The sequence below is a fragment of the Gymnoscopelus microlampas genome, assembly GCF_963454915.1.
Source record: "Gymnoscopelus microlampas genome assembly, chromosome: 22".
Lineage (NCBI taxonomy): Eukaryota > Metazoa > Chordata > Actinopteri > Myctophiformes > Myctophidae > Gymnoscopelus > Gymnoscopelus microlampas.
The window spans coordinates 7933352-7951908 of NC_139959.1; the positions used below are offsets into that span (position 1 = coordinate 7933352).

The window sequence follows — 18557 nt, forward strand, 5'->3', positions numbered from 1 at the left end:
CATCCGACACCGGCAGAGGCATAGAGGGTGAAAGGGAGAGGTTGGGAGCGATGGCGAGAGGGAAAGAATGAAACGGAGATGGAAAAGGGGGCGAGAGAGAGAGAGAGAGAGAGAGAGAGAGAGAGAGAGAGAGAGAGAGAGTGAGCGGTGGAGGAGAGGAGTCAACGTCTGAGCGCTTCTCATTCCCCCAGAGGCGAGAGAGAGAGAGGAATGCTTTCAGGGACTTCAGCCACATCCCATATGCTCTCTCTTAAGGACGCCACGGGACGCGAGAGAGGCGCGGGCAGCGGCACATGCTCGCTCAAGCGAGTCAGTCCACCTTAACCAGCCGCCCATGCCATGCTGAAGGTGTATTCCCTGTAGGGCCGGCTCTCTCAATCATTCATAAGGCTCAAATCATTACCTATTCAGATCATTTAGGGCAAAGGCAATGCTTGTCACCTCCCTTACTATCATCCCGGGTCCTAGAAAAAAAAAATCTGCTATGTCAGACATGGTTTTCCTCTGTGAACTGAACACCCTGGATGGTTTCATTATCCCCGCCTTTTCTCTGTGTGACACTGTATGACCACATTACATCTTTTTCTACCTCATTTATCCTTTGTTCTTCAAAAAAGGAAAAAATAAGGAAGAAAAAAAGAAATCTAGAGTTTTTTTTTGTTCCATCACACGTGAGCAAATGTTAATATTCTCTCTCTGCAGCAGTCACAATGGACCGGGACGTGATTGAGGTTTTAAAAGGACTCAAATCAAACCGAGTCACTGTTGATGACATGAGACACTGTTCTCTGTTTCAGACACATATATATATATATATATATATATATATATATATATATATATATATATATATATATATATATATTACAAAGACCTGCACCCTGCTGAAGGTTTCTATTCTTGCCATTCTAAATGTGTAACTACCTCTAAATATAGCAGCTCTGAAATATTCAGCATCCCCCTGATCCTCACACCGCCGTGGAGCATGGGGCTAGTTGACTACAGCAACCAGACTGGAGAGAGAGACTTCCAAGAAACGTGTATGGGGGAGAAAAGACGTGCTCAAAGTGCCAAACGATCAGGCATGAATCCACAAAACACAAACACCGATGGATACGGCAAAAAAAACAAATAATCAACCCCACTCATATATAAACACACAAACACTGAAGGGGCCTCACACACCGACGGAGGTGCTATCCCTCTCTGGCTATACTAGTGCTGTGGGAAAACCGCAACACACGGGGCGCTCGCGGCCGTGTCCTTGATGCGGTCGGTGCTTCGACGGGTATGAAGCCCGCAGAGAGTACATTCTCTGGAAGCCGCGTGTCACTGCGCTACTGTGTGTGTGTGACGGTGTGAAGGAGAGAGGACACTAGAGAAGGTGCAGCGCTGTACTTTGTGTTGGGGGGGGGGGGGCAGAGAGAGAGAGAGAGGCAGCAACAGAATGAGACAGACAAAGAGAACGAGCTACAACAGAGAGAGAGAGAACACGGGAGCTTCGTAGCGGCCGCCATCAATCCTTAGAAGGTCAGCGGGCGGCGGCAGAGATCGGCCCACGGCTCATCCTTCTGCTAACTGTCAGGGGCGTGTGGGATAAGGGCCCGAATGGGGTGGGGTGGGGTGGGGAGAGGAGTGGGTCAGGGTCCTTCTCACTTCCCAGCAATAGCAAACTGCCCTCTGCTAAAGACACACCAGATGCCCGGGGACCTTATTAGTGTATCCTTCAACCAGTCGGGCCACAGGGCACCTGGCCGTGTTGCAGACAGAAAGCAGAGGAGAGGGGACACTCCCCTGTAAAAGCTGCAGAATAAACTTCTAAAGACGCTTAATAAGACTTCTTAATAAGAGCCCAATGACATGGCGGCATGGCAAACCATCCGCATCACGTCGTATTGTCAAAATTCACAGGGGGGGAATTTGACAACAAGAGAAAAACATTGTCGTAAAAAGTAAACCCCCCCCCCCCAAAAAAGCAAGAAAATCATACTTCACTAACACAGTATTTGCTTTGAAATGAGCGTTTCTCCTCCAGCACCCACAGCCAATTCACCAGGCATGACTCACAACAACACAGAGATTTAAAAGAGGGGGGAAGTAGCTTCAGCACTTTTGATGTTTGCAGAGCTTTATTTGCATCCTACAGTGACGACAGCTTGTTCTGATTACGGCGAGGTGTCAGACTGATAAGTCTTTCAAAGCATAAAATGACTGTCACATGGGTTTTGTCACGCATAAAGGTTATGTCCAAGTACAGCCAAGTCAGTCACCGGTCAGTGCAAAAAACACTGGCCTGTTTGAATCTACTGAACATCGGTACAGATGGGTGGGTCTGAACAGAAACAACTAAGTCTTAACCACAGACTTATATGGAGCCACATCTAGAGGTAAGACACAGGATGTCATGCTTTGAAATGAACCATTTTAAACGCTATATACTTAGTTGACCGGGGTCCCCCACGGCTCTATGCTAGATGCGCAAATTTTTCCTCTCTACACAGGATCTCTTCGCCGAAAATAGCAGATCTACGAGTTGCGACGCGTTGTGAGCTTGAATATCAGCAATTTTCGCTGAATGTTCGTCCCAAAATAGGGAGACGCTAGGGTTCATGTGGTTGAAAAATCTGGCTGAAAAAGAAAAACCAACTAGTCTCAGAGCCGATCACTTAGTTTGAAAAATCCAGACGGGGATGGCGGTGGGGTCGGTGGGGGGGGGGGGGGGGGGGGTATTACAAAAAAGACAAATCCAGGACAGCTCACTTTTTCTTTTTCCCCCCCCTAAATTCCCGACTCAAACTAATATGTTGCCATGGCAATGGACATTGTAACCGGCAGGCTTTAGGGAGACATTGTGACCTTAAAGGAAGGTATGTAAACACCACTTTATATTCTCCGGCTGGCCCCGGCCCGAAAGAAGGCCTGGGAAAAATGTTTGCATGTTCAGGAGATTTGAAATAAATATCCAGGCCCCCATTGTGGAGGTCTAACAAAGACGAGTATCTTAGTAACACCACGCAGGGTTTGCTCGGCGAGATGCGCACAACCCCCTCCCCCCCCCCCCCCCACCGCACCCCCCACCCCCACCCTGCTCCCCCCCCAACACAATAAACCCACTCCTCATCATCGGGCTCTTTAAGGCTTAAACCTGATTTATGCTTCGGCGGCAAAGTGTCGCGCGGCACGTTTGCTTGACAAAAATAACATATTTGTGAATGAAAAAAGGTTTTTCACTTTTTTCCCCCAGACGGAAATGTGTCGTTTTCTTGTCGAGGCGCTTTGTCACCGAGGCACAAATTAGGTTTTTAGGGATGAGATTGATGAGGAGTTTCTTTAACTACCAGATGAAACCTGTTGGCCCATCATGGGGTCAGTCGGGGGGTCAGACTCGTTTCAACTCGTTTTCAGGATCAGACGTGTCTCAGTGTAGCGGGTGAGACTAGTGTGAGGCCCTTCACTGCATAGCTCAGGGGTCTTCCAACGTTTTTCAAGCCAAGGACCCCTTAGCTGAGAGAGAGAGAGAGAGGTGAAGCAGGGACCCCCACTACATATTGTATAAAATTGTGTTGGAGATTAAACTTTTTCATAGATTTTCATAGATAGCTGGATCGATGTGTATTTTCAGACAAACCTTTAAACCCTCAATATTTAGTCAACTTGACCATACTTGACTCTGTACTTGGTCTGTTCTTTTTCCCCTCTACACCGACTCTTCGAAAATAGCATATCTACAAGCTCACAACGCCTCACGCTGCGAGGCGTTTTGAGCTTGTAGATCTGCTATTTTAGGCTAATGTTCCACACCACAAAAAGATTTGCCGGACCCCCTGTAGTAACTCCGAGGACCCCCTGTTGAAGACCCCTGGACATAGCTTATGACCCAAACATCTAGGATATAAAAAAACATTTGAAAACAATGAAGAAAATAATATCAGTGTCTCTCTCTGAATGACTGCTTTCCATCTACAGATAAAGTATCTGAACTACGATAAAGTAGAAACAGAACATTTGCCATTTTCAAACCTTTTAGAGCCTTACATCAATTCACTGGACAATGCTTTGGGTTAAATGTAGATTTGACATATTGCAAAATCTGCAAGCACAATTAAACCGATTTGGCAGCCGTTGTCAGGTCATGGTGACCATTTCAATGTGGATGACACAGATTGTCTTCTTCATTACAATGCCATCTACTGGTGGCATGGCGGGCTCTCCCGAGTCCCAGGCATTTTCAACTGAACAAGACTTGAATTGTCCTCATTATAAAAAGGACAAGGCTTTAGTCACCCCGACGTTTTACACCTCCAATAATACTGTAATACAGTGTTTAATTACATCAGAATATAGTTAATGGTCAGTTTGCATTGGACATTAGCTACAAAATCGTCAGAAGAAAAAATAAAACACGCACACAAATTCTGCAACATCCATTATGAGGTGAAATCTGAAAGGGACAAATGCAGGAGAGCAAATGGGTTTCTGGAACAAGACCAGGAGCCAAATGGCTGAAATTGCAAGATGACATTTAAAAAAAAAACTCCTGCAAAAACATTCTTGGCTACCAGTGCTTTTTGCTCTTCTACAAAAGATGTGAGAGAGCAACTTAGTGCGAGTGAGAGACATTTTACGCCACAGCAAATAAAGCCGTGATCATAACACGTGACATTTTACGCCACAGCAAATAAAGCCGTGATCATAACACGTGACATCTAGACCCATACGCAAGTCACTCCGATTCATCCACAATTTGGACAATTTGTTAAACTATTAATCATCCGGGCGCCAGAGAGCCTCTGAAGAAACTTAACTGTTCACATTGACGGAGAAAAAAAAGAAAAAGAACATCCAAATTTCAATCTTTATTCCCGTGCCGTCTTTTAGTACCTCGTCAAAAATAAACAGTGCCACATGAAAAGGCTGACTTACACTGTTACCAGTCAAATTCATCATTCACTTCATTTCCGTGGTCAAAGGACCTCTCGGTGCCTTAACGTTACCCCAGGATGATAAAATGCCACATAAAACCCCATGACACTGCGGTCTAATACTCTTATAGAGGAAAAGGGATAACATCACATTATAAAAACTTAAATCAGTGTTTTACATTCATTCCTCCTCCTGTCGGTCTCATGATCGCCTCCGTGGGGCACTTTTCTTCCGTGAGGAGGGGGGGGGGGAGAGTGGGGGGTGAAATAAGAGTCCTCCCCTCCCCGCGCCTTTTTGCACGCAGCAAAATGTACTTGCAAGTGCAGCTCAACACTGACCAGCGCTTCCTCTGAGCAAATTTATGGATGATCAGTAGCAAGAAACAGTTTGCTTTTAAACAGGACAAAAAAAAAAGAACAAAAACCGCAACGTGACAGAGGCCCTCGGTCCTGCTTCCTTACCCATCAGGGCCTGCCCTTTTATTGAAGAAATCCAACCGAAACAAATTAGCAGGCAGGGGGAAATAAAGAGAACGGCCCATAAACTACAGTACAGACAAATTTTTATGTGCATTTGCCAGGAGGGACATAAACCAGAGGGGTCTCAAACTGTGACACAGGATAGAGGTGTATTAACCCGTTAAGACCCGAGGGGCCTGGGGGCGTCCGCTGGCCTAGCGGTCCAGGCACATACCACATAAACTGGTAATCCAGCATGACAGCGCGTCGTGGGTTCGACTCCCGTTCCCGACGACCTTTGCTGTCAGCCTACTGTCCTGTCCAAATAAAGGCATAAAAGCCCAAAAAAATATCCAAAAAAAAAAAAAAAAACTCTGACTCTACAAAATGTCAAGGACCCCCAAAATCATATGTATTTGGCCACGGACCGCCATCTTAAAACATTTTGTTCCAGGGACCCCCAAGAAGCAAATATTTGCTTTAAAAATATACATAATACTCAAACATTTGCACAGATGTTCACGATTTTTCAAAAATAGCAGATCTACAAGCTCGTAGAAAAAAGAAAAAAAATGTAAATAAAGGTTAAAGTGGTTCAAATCTAAAATGACACGGACGCTTTCCCGGTTTTAATGGGTTAAAAGTAAATCTTTCCCCCTCCATTTTGCCGGGCTCTATTGTGCTGTCATGTTGCTGCGACTTTATGGACTTTCTGAACGCGGGCCCCCAAGCCTCTCTTTTTTTTTTTTTTTTTGCGGTGGTGGTAGTGGTGGTGCTGTGGGGTGGGGGGGGTAATCAATTAAACAAGGAAGTTCGCTGAGCCTTACAACTCGATTATTAGCCTGTCCTTTTGAAGTTTTATTTTAGGGCCTGCTGGGGAGGGGGTGACGGGGTATCAGGCCTTAAATCAGCGGCGGCCGATGCAGCAGTGTTGAAGCGTTGGCAGCGTCTAGCCTTATTGGAAGGGTTTGTCAGGATGTGGCGCTGGGCGAAGACCAGATTCGGCCTTTCATGGTTAATGAGCTTTCTGTGGTGGCAGTTATGGTCAGCGGCGCGAGTCAGGGAGAGGGCAAGGACCGAGGCACCTGCTGCTGCTGCTGCCATCGCTGCAGCGTTAGCTGCTGAGAGGAATCCTCTCGTGTGGACACTGGTAGACAAAGGCAGTGGTTTTCAACCCTTTTCATATCAAGGTCCATTATTTATTCGGCATTTGAGCCACGGACCACCATTTGATTAGATTTAGCCTCTAAGACGTTTAGCCCAAGACGTAGAATATTCTGTTATCGTTTGTAATATTTTGTCCAGAATTCCATGCTGTATTGATGTTGGTACCATAGGAGAGATAACAGGCAAACATTGATCAAAATAACAATTCTTCTACATTCTCTAATTGCGTAGACCTCTTGTGAATTAAGCAATGCAGATGTTTAACAATAATTTTACGCCTGATAGCGTAAAATGGAACGACATGGACTCATAAGGGTCCATTTGGTTTCATTTTACGCTCTCAAGAGTTAAAGATCTATAAGGGTCCATTTGGTTACCAACTTTCCATTATTTAACTGGGGGACCACCTGGAACCGCCTCAAGGACCACTGGTTGAGAACCACTGGACAAAAAAAGCTCCGCTCCGGTGGGGTTCATAATAACACGATTGAGTTTGTCCTAGCCAGTCTAAAGTGGACAGAAAGCTTGTGTTGAGGACATTCTATTCTTTTGTAACTATAAAACTATAATCGTGTAACAATAAATTGCACATTTCTTGCATTTATCCATGTCTCACTCACTGTGATGCGCTCTCAGAGGAGAGCATAACAGCTTTTAAAGAACGTTTTTGTAAGACTGTATAGCTGATAGATAGATTGTTTATAGTTAACAAACATTAGCGTGCTAAGGCATGCATTAAAGGGATCCTATCTGCAATGGAAAATGAAGTAAAGTTCAGTAGAGCTGAGCTCGGCTGACTCTATGCAATGGGAAAGCACCATTTGATAATGTATCAATTGAGATAACCCACAATTAAGTTAACCTCGCGTCACCAGGCTTTCCGCAATACTGTGGAAAGTCCTTTTTGTTTACAGTTCAGTGCTCAGATCCGGTTTAGACCACTGTATCCGGTACTTTGCACACATACGTACATACACACACACACACTATGCTCTAGACTGGAACTACAAACTGCTAAGCAAATTGATCCCAGTCAAATCCACAATAAGAACCAAAAGAACATTTGAGCAGACATCGAGCAGACATCGACACCCCCCCTCGCCCCCATTATAATCTTTCAGAGTTACAAATGCATAAATTAACACAGACTTTTGCTGTGTATGTGGACAAAGGGGGCAGGAAATGCACAGGGTTTCTATTCCCATTTTAACATTCGGGTTACATTTTAAAACAAAGTCAGTTTCAGGGTCAAACGGTCTAACTTTTTCCTAACTTGAAAAGTAGAGAAAAGGGGGTACAGTACAGAAAATGCACAGAAACTGATTTTGAAAATTGCACTATCCAATAAGAGAAATCCTAAACCCCTGACAAATAAACAAACAAAAGGGGAGGAAAACAATATTACATGAACAATTACAGAAGGTTTGAGAACTGTCAGTCTGAAGGACAGGGATACATCCAACAGGATATATATATATATATATATATATATAACAGGAGATATATATAAAAGCTGTTAATTGATACCTTTTTAGATCCAGCAAACCCCTCAGACTCCAGGAAGAAGTAGGCGAAGGGCATCAGGACAAATAGGCAGAGGTTGGAGAACAGCGACACCAGGTTCCACAGGCCTACAGAGGCCATGCACACAAAACAACCGTTAGTCTTACACACTTTGTAAGCTATATATAGTTTAGATGAGTTTATATCACATGGTTGGGGGGGGGGGGGGGGGGGGGGGTCTGGATAATACCTAAAAAAAAAAAGAAAGAAAGAAAATAAAAAAAGACTATTACTGCATCAATACTATAAAAACAGGTCAAACATTGGTCAAATTGTCAAATAATATAAGAAAGAGGCAAGAATTGTGAAAATAGCCGATCTACAAGCTAACAACGCGTTTTGTGAGCTTGTAGATCTGCTATTTTCTCAAAAAGCATGTATGGAACGAAGTCAAACAAAATTCAATGCCTCAACTCTACAGTTCAAATATGATTATATTGGTGGGTCCCCAGTCCAAATATGATTAATATTTTTGGGGGTCACGGCCTGAAAAGGTTGAGAACCACTGATGTAACATATACCATTAGACTTGAACATTATATCTGTTCAGTATATGACGGATTAGATACACATACGATAGTCATCTCAAGTAAAGAAGAGGTTACCTATTTGGGCTGTAATTCTTGATAACAATCTGACAGGTTAAAACATTTTTCATCTGAAGTGATCGCGAAAGTCATTCAAAGTACAAGATTTTTTTGCAGGATTTCCTCTTTTGTCAACAAGAGTGCACTAAAGACTCTAGCTGGAGCCCTCATTCAATGTCATTTTGATTATGCTTGCACCCCTTGGTTCTCCAACACCTCAATATCACTCAAAACTAAACTTCAGACCTCCCAAAACAAACTGATTTGACTACTACTCGGCCTAAAGCCCATGACCCACCTAATTCCAACACACTTTGCTAGTTTGGGATGGCTCAGGGTAGAAGACAGGGTTAAGATACTCAGAGGGTCAGTGCCCACATACCTAACTACTACATGGTCCAAGTCCAACTACTTCTCCACAGTGAGTGACACCCACAGCCACAGCACCAGACTCCAATCTGGTACCCCCCCCCCACCCCAAATTTAGCACAAACATAGGGGGAAAGAATCCTTCTACTACTCTGCCACCATAATGTGGAATGCCCTGACATCATCCACTAAACGCGAATCACTGGCTTCTTTCAAAACAGGCCTGAAAAAGCATCTGTCAGAAAACTACAAGTAGAGATAATAGATATTATATTCCCTTGACATGAGGGGACATACACTGCCGCCAATTTTATTTTTTCTCCTCTGTAAATATAGCTATTACATGTACATGGTACATAGTACATGTATGAATGTGTTCATTTTCTATGCTCTGTTAATTGAATACACGTGTTTTACTGTCAGTCGCTCTGGATTAAGAGCGTCTGCTAAATGCCTAAATTGTAAATTGTCCGTGCCGTTTACATCTTTTACTAATAAAGCATTCAATCAACCAATCAAAACATTTTAGTGGGGGCTTCACTGGGAGCAGATCATACTCTACTTGAGATAACAGTCATGACAAGGTAGGCCTTTCTATGCTCACTACAGCATCCCGGCTTGTCTATGTCATGGACTCTGATGCCCCCTGGTGGCTATTATAGGTGGAGGTCCTTTTTTAACAGCTTCAGTCATCTAAACAAAAGAGGAAAGCTATAGAAGACTGCTCCATGGAGTGTAGACATACCCCTCTATAGTAAGAGCTTACATCTATGATGTGATGTGTTGTACACATCAGATGTAAGTCCACTTTACCCTGTAGAATCCTCAGTGTTAATTTAACCTGAGTGTAAAAATGCTTATTGAAAAGGCAACATTTGTCAGGCATTAGGTAAGTCACAGATGTCATGTAAATCAACCCCCATAACCCTATTGACTCTTGTTACTGTTAAATATTAATTGTGATGTTTGTTCATCTAAAATTTGTTAGAACTTTTTATCTCCATTTTGTTGAGCAGATGTGTTAATAATCAAAAGGCAATGGTAAGTAAGACGTAATACACAAAACAACAATAAGAAGTTACTAACCATGAATGAGGGAGCCATTGAGCCACTGAATGTAATAGTTTTGGGGGAAGGAGAGGAGGATCTCATTACTAATGATGGAGAACGGCAGGAGGAAGACGGCACCACCCGACACTGCCAGGGTGAAGGTGCAGAGGTACATCCTGTACAACCAGAATAAAAACAAACAACAAAAACAAGTTAATAATGAGGTGTCAGGGGGGGGGGGGGGGGGTCACAGAAAACATTGAGAAACATTTTCTATTGTCTATGCACCATGACAGCCTTGCTCTAAAGCAGTGGTCTTCAACAGGGGGTCCGGGACCCCTAGGGGGTCCTCAGAGTTACTAGCCACAAAGACTTTTTGTGACAGCAACTTATTTTTTTTTAAATATATTAACCACTTGAACCCTAGCATCCCTATTCTGGAGGTACCATTTGCCGAAAATAGCAGATCTACAAGCTCACAACGCATCGCAGTAGATTAGGCTATTTTCAGCGAAGAGGTTTGGTGTAGAGGGGGAAAAAGAGCAGATCAAGAACAGAGCCAAAGGTCAAGTTATGTCTGAAAATACACATTAACATAAATACAACCATGATGTATGAAGCAAGGCTATGAAACCATTAAATGTTTAATCTGTAACACAATGTTATACAATATGTAGTGGGGGGTCCCTGCTTCATCTCTCTCTCAGCTAAGGGGTCCCTGGCCTGAAAAATATTGAAGACCCCTGCTCTAAAGTATAATTTCTCAAAATATGACATTTAACAACAACAAATGTATTAAATCGGATTATATGTTACAACTCAAGCGATCACTCGGCCATTTTGCGGATTAGTTTTGGATTACATGTCATGTTAATGAAGAGTAATTCTGCACACTGTGTGACAGGAATTAATAAGCAAAATGCCCAAGAGGGAATTAAGTTATTTAGTGTCACAGACCACTTAGTTTAAATGCTGGCGTTATGTAGCAGATGGCTATTTCACCGTCTACGGGGCTGAATGTCAATCCACTCTCCTCTTCTTCCACCCATCAATTTGTCCACCCCACCCACACACCCGCTGTTCTAGAACAACAGACACGAGGCTGCGGGGGCAATCTGGAAGTTGCCATTTTCTGTGATTCAGGGGCGTCAAGGTTTCAGATTGGACCCGGAGGAGTGCGCCATCTGCTCAGCAGTTCTTGGTGTGGGACGGGACAAAGTCACAGCTTTGCCACATCACTGAAGAAGCTTGTTAATTGGAAACGCTTCCGGTTACTTAGCTAGACCCTTTCAGCAACCAGCGCCACGGTCCTCAGCTGGACCCGAACAGACATGTCAATGCATAGCCTACTAAAAGGCAGGATTCAGGAGGCATGTGGCCATGATAGGCAGGAAACTGAAAATACACATTTTTGACTGTATAGACTACACAGCGCTCCCTGTGTATCAAAGAGGGGTTTAACAGACATCAGCTTCACTTACGATATTCTGTTGACGACGGCATCTTCATCCTCTTGGTCATCTAAACATAGGGAGATGAGACTGATGAGAGCACAACCATGGAAAATAACTATAACAGACATATGAGGACCACTTTTCAAAACTCAAGTTTCATGTCATGTTTAAGGCTATAATCAGTCAGGGAGATACATTTTATTAAAACAACACAAGACTGTGTATTGAAAATAACTACCCTATATAAACTTTAGTTACTGGTACCGGTTTTAACGCATTAGCCTACAAGGTGATGTATTAAAACACAATGATGTACATCCAAACACTGGATTCTTGTATATGTGGATTTCAGCCGAGGAAATCTAGCATGGTCCGATTCAGTTTATTAAATCTGATAGCATGTCCTGTATGAATGCTGTTGCACAGAAATGTTGCACAGAAAATAATCGACAGGAATGCATGCATAATGAAATGCACTTCCATCCCATAAACAGAGAGTTGTTTTAGAGTACAGTAACACAGAATTTGACATATCAGTGCCACCATCAACAATTGTCCACCAATACCAATGTCTAGAACACATGTACACCACTTTAAAACATACGACAATTTTTGATGCATCTACCCTCAATATCCCAGTTTTCACAGAACGCAGTACAAGTTGGATTCCTAATGCATGCAATGTCCTCTATTTTCACGTCTCTCTCTACTGTAAGGTAGAGGGTTAAACTTCCAAACTGCCTGGGTGGCAAGGACAAGAGCAGCCTAGATTTCCGGCGTCAAATCCCCCAGAGAGGATTCCTGACGCAAACGTGGTCTACTTTTGAAATGAGATTATGGGAGCCACAATGACCTGCACATACTATATTTGTCCAGGGGAAAAAAGAGACACAGCTCATAATTCTTGACTAGGCTCTTTTGTTTTCCTTTTTTTTTTCTTTCAGGTTTTGATTTGCAGAACTGCCTGCCTAGTATTGCAGGTAAAACGGAACAAAGCAAAAACATATAAAATTGTTTTCATAATAGATTTGACAACTGACTTTCAATTCAATCCATTCAATCCAAGGTGGCTTTACATGCATGTGTGATGTCAAAAGTAGCCAAATGACCATAGCCAAACAAAATGGTGTCTCAACCGTTTCCACACCATTTAAAATATTAAAAAATGTGTGTAAAGTTTATGGTAAGCTGTGGCTGAATGCGCACAAATCTTTCTCACACACCACAGACATGGGCGTGGTTCATCACGCATTATGTCCCAAAGCCTACTTGGCCACGCTGTACCTTTTATTCTCCCCACAAAGGAGACATCAGTCTATGAGCAAACACTCTGTGAACACTTGATTTGCACAGTGTTTGCTGGGAAATTATTACAACTCTGAACACAACACAACACAGGTGTGCGAGTGGCTTTTGAACACCCGAGAAGCATGACAGCCTCGCTGAATGCATGCATGCATTCGATTGTATTTTCCTAGGCTTTAACTATGTTTTGCAACACTTACCGCTTTTTCTCTTGTACCTGTTTATGATGCAGTATGACACAATGTACAGCACCGCAAACAACATGAAGCAAATCTGAAACAAAATAAGACAAAAATAATTATGTAATGACTGTAGATGACTCAGCAGAGAAGGTATCAAAAGCAATAGTGATGTGTCCAATTGATCTAAAGCCTATGAATTTTATTTCTCATTATTATCTACCTTCAACTTCCTAAAGTCCTTATGTTTATTATGTACTACTAATTAGGGCTGTCACTGTCACAGTTTGTCTTTTAGGATTCGTAATAAAGAATTGCGCAGGGAAGATATGTCAAATAACTTAAATATACAAAGAAATTACTGACATTTATACATTTTATACAAACATAAGGTACAAATAGTGGAAATAAGCTTACAACGCGTCTGCTTTTTTAATGAATGAACATTTTTCAACATGGAAACGATTATGACAAAATAATTGGATTATCTCAAATAATTGCGACTAGACGATTATGTCATAATTGTGACAGCACAAGTGGGAACACTTGCTGGGAAATGTCCAGCAAGTGTTCCCACTTGTGCTTACATCTTCAACTAATAAGACATTGGATCGGTCAGCCAGAGTATGTTCCAAAGGTTTAATACATAGTAGGGATGCACCGAATGGGAAATTCTTGGCCGAAACAGAATGCCGAAAATAGAAAACAGTTGGCCGAAAACGGAATACCGAAAGGCCGAATATGATAAATATATATACATATATATAATGAATTTATTTGTTTACCAATGTTGATCAGCTACCTGATTATGGCAAAATACATGATTATGGCAAAACTTAACTTAAATAATAATCACTATTATGGGTCCATAAAACATTTATTCAGCACTTTCGAATCCATACATTAATTCCAGACTGACTGCTGAAAGATTGTAAAATGCAAACATTTATATAATTATATAATAATAATATTCCACATTTTATTCCAAGATTTTTTTTAAATAGCATTGTTTCGGTCTCTTTCGGTGATATCGGCCGATATGTTTCGGTGTCTTTCGGTGATATTCTTTCGGCGCTAAAACCCTTTCGGCCGAAAGCCGAAAATGCATTTTTTAACCATTTTCGGCCGATATGTTTCGGTGGCCTAATATTCGGTGCATCCCTAATACATAGTGCTATCTGTGCTCATGGTATACACACACATAAAGACGAATGTGTCAATAGTTATGTTGCACTGATCAAGTTACAAAACCTGACTCCTACAGACTCTGAGCCACATCCCTCATGGGGTGCTTCTTTGGCCCAGGTAGGTTCACTTCACTTCTACATGGACCAGTCAGCACTGCAGGTTTCCCGCTCAGTGTCTGGTAGCTCTGTGGTTCCCAAACTGGGAAATTATTTTGGGGGGTTCCCAGATGATTAGCGTAATATGCACCAAACCAATATACAGTGTAAGTGTATACAGGGCACATTTCTAAAGTTACAATTGAATTACTTTTTAAAGACCTTTTTAATACCCAATTGGCCAAATTGTCAAACATTGTCAAAATAGCCGATCTACACTGCGAGGCGTTGGGAGCTAAGCTTGTAGATCGTCTATTTTCACAATATGTATCTGTGGAACCAAACTACATGTGATGCCAACAATTCCAAGTGCTTGTCAGGATGGGGGGTCTCCAGTTCAAATATGATTATTTTGGGGGTTCGTGGCCAGAAACGTTTGGGAATCCTTGTGGTAGCTTGTATTGCAGGGATTAGACAAACAGAATGTTCTTCCACTTCATAACAGACATATACTGTATAAACAATTAAAACTGCCGAAACATATACCGTCTACGCCAGTCTTTTGGGAAGCTAAATGTTTGTTATGCAGCTCAGGAAGAACAGCTTTTAAACAACCATGGTATGTTGTCTTTGGTGTTGCAAACACAAATGCTTCTGATAATGCACAACAAATGTCAGTGTATTCTGATCATCATCATAGTAAAAACCAATCTGAATCAATAATAATCGTTATTCAGGCACACACTATGCCTCATCTAAGCATTATCTTGTGCAGTCTCCACATCAATTAGGAAACATTACAATAGTCTTATGAAATATATCCAGTTGTTCTAACAATGATTTAATATTACTATTATAATATACACACAGTTAGTTGGCTGGTGTAGATAGAACGGACTAAGTGTTCCCTAACCTAGTGTGTCCGGGGTCCCCTTCAGGCCAATGATCACAGGGCTGTGTCTATTTTGAGGTAGGAAAAGATTGTAAACATGTTGTTGTACAAAATCATCATTTTCCTGACCATTTATAAATACATCCTTGCTTTTAACCACTGTCTCTGCCTGCATGTGTGTGATATCAGTCCAATCTGTTATTCTGCAACTTAACATACTAGCTAACTCCCACATTTTCTATTATATTTAACCTTTATTTAACCAGTAAAAACACATTGAGACAAAGTCTCTTTTTCAAGTGAGAACTGGACAAGAGGCAGAATAAAATTACACGTCTTTCTTTGCCAGAAATACACTACAAGACAAATAACAATAGGACATCCATGGTACACAGTATATACGGTGATCCTTTCAAAACTTATCAAGGTAATTAGCGATGCCAATTTGAGTCTAGTCTGCACATGAAACAACATTGTGAAGTACAGTATTATTGTTAAATTTAAACGTCTGTCTGTCTGTCTGTCTGTCTGTCTGTGTGTCTGTGTGTCTGTGTGTGTGTGTGTGTGTGTGTGTGTGTGTGTGTGTGTGTGTGTGTGTGTGTGTGTGTGTGAGAGAGAGAGAGAGAGAGGGAGTCTCAGCTTCTGTCAGATGTAAGCCAAAATGTCAATGTCAACACTATGCATGCCTAGTAGTGCTATTGTTACAAAGTCCCTGCCGCACCGCCAGGCTCACATGAAGCGTTTCTCCTGGCTTAGACAGCTGAGATTTGTAATCCACCACCGCTTGAAGTGGAACACACAACCTTCTCCTTTGGACTCACGCCTGACAACCCACCACTGTTGGTGGTGTGTCATATAAATGAGTTACTTATGATTAAGTTTGTAGTGTTGTTTATTCATTTTGTCCATTAATCCTTTTTTCTCCACATTTTTTGTTTACTTTTGATTGTTAGGCATTGTTACTTTGATATTCTATTGTTATTGTGGCAATGACTTCATGTGCAGAAAACTGTCTTCTTGTAGAAAAATAAATGAAATCCACACACCAGTATAATGCTACCATTTGTGGAAATGATTAGTAAAGTTTTGAGCAGGGAGGCTGTTTCCCTTCATTGTCGGTTAACGGTTAAAGGGCAAGACCACTTTGGTAGAGGTTGTGTAGTTACCTTGCCACGATGTAACAACAAAGGTGGGCAAGAAATCAAAAAATATTTAACCATTGACTAGAAATTGATCATTTAAAATATACTCCTCATTGACTTACATTGTACATTGAAGAGGCTCAGGAGGAGCTCTTTTAGCCTGTAAACGAACTAAAACAAAGCTGATTCTGACAGTATTCACCTGTTTCTTGGCTGTGTGTTTTCGACTTCCTGTCGGATTTCATTGGATATCATTAGTCATCTGACCGGTTTCATTGGATTTCATTGGATCAAAAGACAGGAAGTGGAACACAGTGAAAAGCCTAGGAAACAGGTGGATAGAACATCACCAAACCCAGTACTGTTTGTTTTTTAATAAAAATGCTAACTTCCTAATCATTTTTATTAGGAAGAAAATCCAGACTGGATCCGCTGATCTTCAAATAGTAAATTCAACAGGAAGTTGACATTTTCATCAAAAAAACAAACAGTACTGGGTTTGGTGATGTTCATTGTCTGAATCAGCTTTGTTTGCATTCATTTAAAGGCTGAAAAAGAGCCTCCAGAGTGGTTTTGCCGTACAATCTCAGTCAATGAGGAGCACATTTTGAATGATCAATTTCTAGTCGATGGAGATTTTTTTTAAATTCTTGCTTAGGAGTTACATTATGGCAATCTAACTACACAACCCAAACCTCTACCAAAGTGGTCTTGCCCTTTAAACCCCCGACTGAGGCTCAATCCTTTGCCATCCTACTCCCATTCACCTGTACCTCTTGCCCTAACAACAATACTGTATTTTCAGAGCACAAGCACTTGCCCATTGACTCCCTCATTAAGGTTCAGGCTTACCCTCTTTTGAAAGATCTACCTGATGGTTTTTGAGTGGTGCCGAAGGCAAACACTCCTATATCTGGCTTTGTCCGTGTGTCCGTAATATGTATGTATGTATGTATGTATGTCCGTGTGTCCACCAAGCTAACATTGGTCAAGCATCACGTGACACGTGACAATATGTTGAAAGGGTGTGCTTTGATTGGCTAGCGAGACGCATGACGAAATAGAGCCCTATAAATAGGTGTGTCACTTCGAAACATTGTTTAAATGTTTCGAAGTGACATCAGGCTGCAGCCCCCTGGCAAGCTAAGGGGCTGCAGCCCCATCAGCCAAGCTAACATTGGACATGTTAGCTTGGCTGATTGAACATGTTAGCCAAGCTAACATGTTCAAATCCTTAGATGTTCTAATCTAAGAATCAGAACATTTATAGAAAACTATAGTTAAAGATAGGGTAAGTGATTTCCTTTGGTTAAAATAGCACGGGTCTCACATATTCTAGTCTGTTTTCTATGTCTGTCCACAAACATTGATGACAACATCAATACGGGGGTCAATACGGGGCTCATCAAAGGCACCACTCACTTCACACAGGGTGTGATTTTTAAGTACTGTTTAGTAAATGATGGTTAACCTAACAATACTGCAAAATTACGGCAAAGAATGCGTATTGACCACCAATGGCAGAGAGGTTAAGGCATGTACCATATATAGGCTCTGATCGATGCAGCCTGACAGCGAGTCCCGGGTTTGATTCCCGAGCCCGGCAGACCATTGCTGTGTGTCACTCCCTGACTCTCTTCCTGTTTCCTTTCAATCTCAACTGTACTATCAAAATAGAAGACCTCCGTCCGGCCTAGCGGAGGCAATTATTTAATATTTAAAAATTCATGTCATAAATATGCCATAATATGATGTAAAAGATTACTAAAAAATACCAGCATTGAGGTTGTATGCTTCCGCCAACCAAATGTGAACCAATTGCAGTTTACATCTATGTCTGTCAAGACTCATATACTGTAGTATAGTATATGCAGTTAATACTTTGGAGGAATATAATGAATGTGCTTAGTGAGGTCATAGTGACATTGAACCCCTTGACCACCTACTTTGAAATGGTTCATCCTTCAAGTCCAAGTGGATGTTTGTGCCAAATAAGTAAGCCTTGCCGAGCCATGGGGCCCAAAGAGCAGGAGCCTATATCCTGTTTCTGAAGCGTGAGGCAGCTTGATGTACAAACAAGTACACCAAGTACTTACCCCCTATCCAACCCTTGCTGAGTGCCAAGCAGGGAGGCAGGCAAACCCCGACCTCCCAGTCTCAAGGCGAACACTCTAACCAGTAACAG

The 18557-nt window shown here is 42.0% G+C and overlaps 1 protein-coding gene across 1 annotated transcript in view; it reads right to left on the bottom strand.

The window, feature by feature from the left end:
* lmbr1 (limb development membrane protein 1) overlaps nt 1-18557 on the bottom strand; it is a 49629-nt gene that overhangs the window by 27588 nt on the left and 3484 nt on the right. Inside the window, exons 2-5 of the mRNA XM_084048901.1 lie at nt 13077-13149; nt 11599-11638; nt 10154-10293; nt 8076-8179 (exon numbers count right to left, since the gene is read on the bottom strand). Of these exons, the coding sequence (XP_083905027.1) occupies nt 8076-8179; nt 10154-10293; nt 11599-11638; nt 13077-13149 (357 nt within the window). The remainder of the gene's footprint in view (nt 1-8075; nt 8180-10153; nt 10294-11598; nt 11639-13076; nt 13150-18557) is intronic.